Source organism: Pristiophorus japonicus, chromosome 1, assembly GCF_044704955.1.
Source record: "Pristiophorus japonicus isolate sPriJap1 chromosome 1, sPriJap1.hap1, whole genome shotgun sequence".
Taxonomy (NCBI): domain Eukaryota; kingdom Metazoa; phylum Chordata; class Chondrichthyes; family Pristiophoridae; genus Pristiophorus; species Pristiophorus japonicus.
Window position 1 is genome coordinate 454,681,859 of NC_091977.1, and position 6,034 is coordinate 454,687,892.

General features: G+C 46.4%; 1 protein-coding gene across 1 annotated transcript; it reads left to right on the forward strand.

Annotated features, from left to right (window-relative positions):
• Window positions 1-3,720: 3,720 nt before the first annotated feature.
• On the forward strand, window positions 3,721-5,679 carry LOC139260051 (myb-related transcription factor, partner of profilin-like). The gene is made up of 3 exons (XM_070876164.1): window positions 3,721-4,127; window positions 4,406-4,565; window positions 4,836-5,679. The coding sequence occupies exons 1-3, from the start codon at window positions 3,885-3,887 to the stop codon at window positions 4,886-4,888; spliced, it is 456 nt and encodes a 151-aa protein (XP_070732265.1). The 5' UTR covers window positions 3,721-3,884; the 3' UTR covers window positions 4,889-5,679.
• The last annotated feature ends 355 nt before the right edge of the window (window positions 5,680-6,034 follow it).

Here is a 6,034-nt window from a genome sequence, read left to right on the forward strand (position 1 = left end):
ATTTCTTTGTTCCCCGTTATGACTTCCCCTGATTCTGACTGCAGGGGACCTACGTTTGTCTTTACTAACCTTTTTCTATTTACATACCTATAGAAACTTTTGCAGTCTGTCTTAATGTTCCCTGCAAGCTTCTTCTCGTACTCCATTTTCCCTGCCCTAATCAAACCCTTTGTCCTCCTCTGCTGAGTTCTAAATTTCTCCCAGTCCCCAGGTTCGCTGCTATTTCTGGCCAATTTGTATGCCACTTCCTTGGCTTTAATACTATCCCTGATTTCCCTAGATAGCCACGGTTGAGCCACCTTCCCTTTTTTATTTTTACGCCAGACAGGAATGTACAATTGTTGTAATTCATCCATGCGGTCTCTAAATGTCTGCCATTGCCCATCCACAGTCAACCCCTTAAGTATCATTCACTAATCTATCTTAGCCAATTCACGCCTCATACCTTCAAAGTTACCCTTCTTTAAGTTCTGGACCATGGTCTCTGAATTAATTGTTTCATTCTCCATCCTAATGCAGAATTCCACCATATTATGGTCACTCTTCCCCAAGGGGCCTCACACAATGAGATTGTTAATTAATCCTCTCTCACTACACAACACCCAGTCTAAGATGGCCTCCCCCCTAGTTGGTTCCTCGACATATTGGTCTAGAAAACCATCCCTTATGCACTCCAGGAAATCCTCCTCCACCGTATTGCTTCCAGTTTGGCTAGCCCAATCTATGTGCATATTAAAGTCACCCATTATAACTGCTGCACCTTTATTGCATGCACTCCTAATTTCCTGTTTGATGCCCTCCCCAACATCACTACTACTGTTTGGAGGTCTGTACACAACTCCCACTAACGTTTTTTGCCCTTTAGTGTTCTGCAGCTCTACCCATATAGATTCCACATCATCCAAGCTAATGTCTTTCCTAACTATTGCATTAATCTCCTCTTTAACCAGCAATGCTACCCCACCTCCCTTTCCTTTTATTCTATCCTTCCTGAATGTTGAATACCCCTGGATGTTGAGTTCCCAGCCCTGATCATCCTGGAGCCACGTCTCCGTAATCCCAATCACATCATATTTGTTAACATCTATTTGCACAGTTAATTCATCCACCTTATTGCGGATACTCCTTGCATTAAGACACAAAGCCTTCAGGCTTGCTTTTTTAACACCCTTTGTCCTTTTAGAATTTTGCTGTACAGTGGCCCTTTTTGTTCTTTGCCTTGGGTTTCTCTGCTCTCCACTTTTCCTCATCTCCTTTCTGTCTTTTGCTTTTGCCTCATTTTTGTCTCCCTCTGTCTCCCTGCATAGGTTCCCATCCCCCTGCAATATTAGTTTAACTCCTCCCCAACAGCACTAGCAAACACTCCCCCTAGGACATTGGTTCCGGTCCTGGCCAGGTGCAGACCGTCCGGTTTGTACTGGTCCCACCTCCCCCAGAACCGGTTCCAATGTCCCAGGAATTTGAATCCCTCCCTGCTGCACCACTGCTCAAGCCACGTATTCATCTGCGCTATCCTGTGATTCCTACTCTGACTAGCACGTGGCACTGGTAGCAATCCCGAGATTACTACTTTTGGTGTCAGCACAGGTGTGTAAGGGCAAACTAGTTCCAGACTGCTGGATGGTGTCCAGGTAGTCTGGTGGCAGTGCGGTGCCCAGTGCTGGCAGTGGAACCCGGTTGGCTCAAGCTGCCTGCTCTCGGGGCTTTTGCTGTTGCTCCTAGCGTCGGGCAGGTTCACAGGTGCCTGTGACCTCCCTGTCCTCTCCTTGCACCCTAGGTCACTGCTGCTCCCTGAGGAGCAATCGTCTAGCAGTGCACAGGGAACTGCTGACTTGCTTGCCTGGGCGTTGTTTAGTTTGGGATCCTGGCTGGTCCCGGTCCCATTTGGGAGAACTGTTGCGGGTGACCCTTCGTTTCCAGGTATGGCCTTGGTGGCGATGGGGTCTGGGGGCTACATCTTGGCACAGTTTGCTCTTTCAGGCTCGTGGCGATACCAGTGCCGTTGCCCTTCTGAGATTGCTTGCTCTGCAGCTCGTATGTATTGGCTGCTTATAACCACACTCCATGGTGCATAACTCTGGTCCCAGGGATGCAGGCTACCACATTGGATAGCTCTCTGGACCTGTGTGCCCCTGATGGGTGCCTGCCCGCTGAATTGACTGTATGCAGTTGAAATCCTACATCGCACAATGTTTCATTACTCATTGAAAATAACCTGTAGCTCCGATCGTGCGCCTTTTCTTTGCTTATTGCATGTATACAATGCTGATCATCAATTGCCCATCTTACATCTAACTCACAGTTGCTATTACATTGAGACTTTTCTTTGCTTATTGCATGTACGGAATTCTGATCATCAATTGCACATTTTACATCCAACTCACAGTTGTGATTACATTGATTGAAAATGTGGAACTGTCCCTTTAAGTGTGGTGGGTTGCCGGCCTCTTTTAAGAGAGCCTTGCTATCTTTACCCCAATCCTCTTCTCCGTTTGGTGCCACGTGTTGCTCCATCAGCGCTGCACCTCGTGGTCTGGCCGCGGCCATCTTTTTCTTCAGCACATCACCTCACCTCGTGGTTTGGGCACCATATTTCCTCCATCCACAATGTCGACTGCGGTGATCCTCTTCTCCCCGGGTGGGAAGCTGGGAAGTCGCCTTTGGATCCGATTTTCTTCCTCCGGAGTCCTGCCACTAGAGCCTGGAAGGTGCGTTCGGGTCGTCTCAGCTGGATCATCGCCACGCAGTCGTGCTCAGCGGTCTGTGCCTCGGGTGCTGTGCTGGTCTGCTCTCTGGTGCTGGGTCCACCCTCAGATGAGGGCTTGCTTTGCCTCTGAGCGCGGAGGACGTTGATCACTGGATGGATGAAGTCTTCCCAACTCCATTGGATCTTCTTCATCCGCCTTCTTCCGAGTAGCGTTGGTCCATCACCTGCAACAATCCACAGGGGTAACTTGTGCACCGCGCTGTCATGGAGTACCTTTACATCCGCACTACCAACGACTGGGATAAGTTCATCGGTGTAGGTGCGCAGCTTTGCCTGAACCGGGACCAACTTGGGTCATTCAGCTTGATTGTCCCATAGCTTCTCAAAGTCTTCTTGATTGATTACTAACTGGCTCGCCCCCGTGTCCACTTCCATGAAGACTGGAATGCCATTTATCTCAACTTCCATCCTCAATGGGGAACACTCGGTGGTGCAGGTAAACATGCTATATACCTCATCGTGGGGCTGAGCTAGCTCTCTGCCTATCGTTTCATAATCCGTGCTGGATTCATGGCCATCTGCAGACTCTTCATCAACACAGTGAGTCAGATTTCTTTTACACATTCGCTGGAGGTGGCCCTTTGTGCTGAAGCCTTTACACACATAGGGCTAGACTTTCCACTAGGTGGCTAAGGCCCCAAAAAATGGACCTTGTTCCAGCGATGTGTGACGTATTGCCCGTGCTGATCACTGGCACAAGGCCCATTTTTTTTTGTTGCGATTTTCCACTCGGCCTTACCCCGGCGATGTCAAATGGGTGATCTGATTTTTCGGCGCTCTCACGATCGCCCAAAGAAAACGGAAATCAAAGAAGAATAAAAAGCTTCCCTAGCAACGCTATTCTGTGCATGTGTAGCATGTTTTTTTTTTTAGGTTGATTTGCTTTGCTGCATTTTGAGAGGTCAGGGGTCATCACACATGCTCAGAAGCACTGGGAGTGTCAGAGAGAGAGAGAGAGAGAGGGGAGAGGCTTTTCGGTTGGATGGTTGTATTGTTGGAATTTAAACTAAAATCTGCAAAAATTAGACATCGTACGATTTTTTGGGGAAGTTTAAAAACTTTTAAATACTGATAAATCCAGTTAAAATTTTCTCAGCAGTATTTAATTGTATAAATAATGGAGGAATCAAGTGATAGGCGAAGGGACAAGCCCTTCAGCGAGGAGGCCAATGAGGCCCTCGTTGATATAGTGAGCACGAGGTGGGAGGATTTGACACGGGGTGGGCATAGGAAACCTCCACCCCGTGCATATAGGAGGATATGGGTAGAGATTGCCGACGTGGTCACGTCGGAATCGAATGAAGCGCGCACACTGGACCAGTGCTGCAAAAGGTGGAACAGCCTGCTGGCAGCAGCTAGAGTGAGTTGAAATTTATATTTAAAATCATCCATATGTATTATTTAATGATGTATGGAAATTTTAGTTAGAATCTGCAATGTCATTTCGTTACATTATAACGAAATTAAATTATGAATAAATTTATGTACCCCAACATTAAGTTGAATCTTATATTATAAAATATTATTCACAGGCAACGTAATGCAAATTTTTAATTAAATATTTAAATCTGTCAGTCTCAAATGTTTATTGCCAAATCCATTAGCTTATGCCATGCAATGTTATCTTATCATTTACAGAAGAAGATATCTATCAACCAGAGAGAGCAATGTAGGACGGGCGGCGGCTCTGCTATGTTCCATGCATTAAGCGGATACGAGGAGCTTGCGGTGGCCTTGGTGGGGCCCGAAAGCCGTTCGGTCACAACCCGTGGTGTGGCCGAACCCACCCTTGATTCACGTAATGAGAACTGTGCTGTGTGCAATGTGTGAAACATTCGTAAATACTGAAAATATCGTAGTTACGCATGTAATATTATGCAATTATAATTCAATTTGGTATATTATTGTAATGTACTCTTGATCTACGAATGAGGTCATGTTAGGTCTGGTGAACCATCGTGCATATGGGGTAATGAAACGAATTGTAATATTTTGAATTATTGAAAAATTGATATGTATTGATTTGAATTGTTATACGTTGTTTAACAATTTCATTTATCTTTCTAAGGTCAAGTGTCCGTGGTGTCAATGGATACCTCCACTACTCCAGAGCCATCATAAACTTTGCAGGAGGAAGAGGCAGAAGAGGAGGCACTGCAGACTTCTGCAGTGCAGGAACAAGAGGAGGAGGAGGAGGAAGACGATATTTTTTTTGTGACGGGGGAACAACCTGTGGCCATCTCTATTGAGATGGATGAGGTACCGGGACCAAGCGGTGTGCAAGTGGTGACGCCAAGGCGCGTGACATTGCAAACGCTGACCTCACGGAGGTCCGGTCAGCGGGGTATGCAATTGCCTACCACGGAGGACCAGACGGAGAGCTTATTATCCCTGTCCAGGGTTTCGCAGGTTTCTCAGCTAATTGGAGCCAGTTCGCCACAACCTGGAGCGAGTTCTACACAAACTTCTCCAACCGGTTTTCTGAGCAGTCACAGGCTGCTCGGGAGACATTGGAGGCCATTCGGCAGCAGACAGCCGTAACCAATGCCCTATGGCATGCATTGCTGGCTGGAAGCGGCGCTGCACCCCAAGGTGTCATGTCCACTCATAGCGAGACCCCGAGCATGCAAGCGAGTACGGAGGACACAGTTCCTCCTGACTCGGAAGTGGAGCCTCAGGCTTTTGCTTCCACTCCGTCACCTCCACCACGGCAGGAAATCTTGCCATCACACACTGCACAACGCGTTCGTGTCGGTCTGCGTAGAGCAAAACAGGCGGGTGGGGTGTGAACATGGGGTGGAACAGGACCTGGAGGGAAATGTGACTGCAGGTAGGGAGGGAGGAGTGTTTTTCAAAAGTTTAATAAATGTTCTTACTTAAATGTTCAATTGTTTTTTCATCTTTGTTAATTGTTAACATTTTGGGGATTTGAGGGAAGAGTGGGTCGGGGCGGGGGGGTTGGAGGGAGGGTGTTGTTCAATAGTTTATTAAAAATTTTAAATCTTTGTTTATAAAAAAAACTTTAATTCAACAACTTTTGTGCCTTCTCTCTTAGTTACATTAGTTTTCAAATGTACAGTTTTTCATCCATATTTGTTTGTTTATTCTTTTATTATACCAGTACTTTTATTATACCAGTACTTTAAACTTTACTTAAACTAATTCAGATGATAGGCCAGTGCAGGCAAGACAACAAGGAAACCCCACGCAAATGAAACTTTTGATTAACCCTAACTGTAAATGAACATTTGAATATCCACAATTAAT

Excerpts from the sequence above, each read along its gene's own strand:
- LOC139260051 (XM_070876164.1), top strand. The coding sequence starts at position 3,885 with ATGGAGGAATCAAGTGATAGGCGAAGGGACAAGCCCTTCAGCGAGGAG. Across the intron at positions 4,128-4,405 it reads GCCTGCTGGCAGCAGCTAGA|AAGAAGATATCTATCAACCA; the intron begins GTGAGTTGAAAT and ends TATCATTTACAG. Across the intron at positions 4,566-4,835 it reads CGAACCCACCCTTGATTCAC|GTCAAGTGTCCGTGGTGTCA; the intron begins GTAATGAGAACT and ends TATCTTTCTAAG.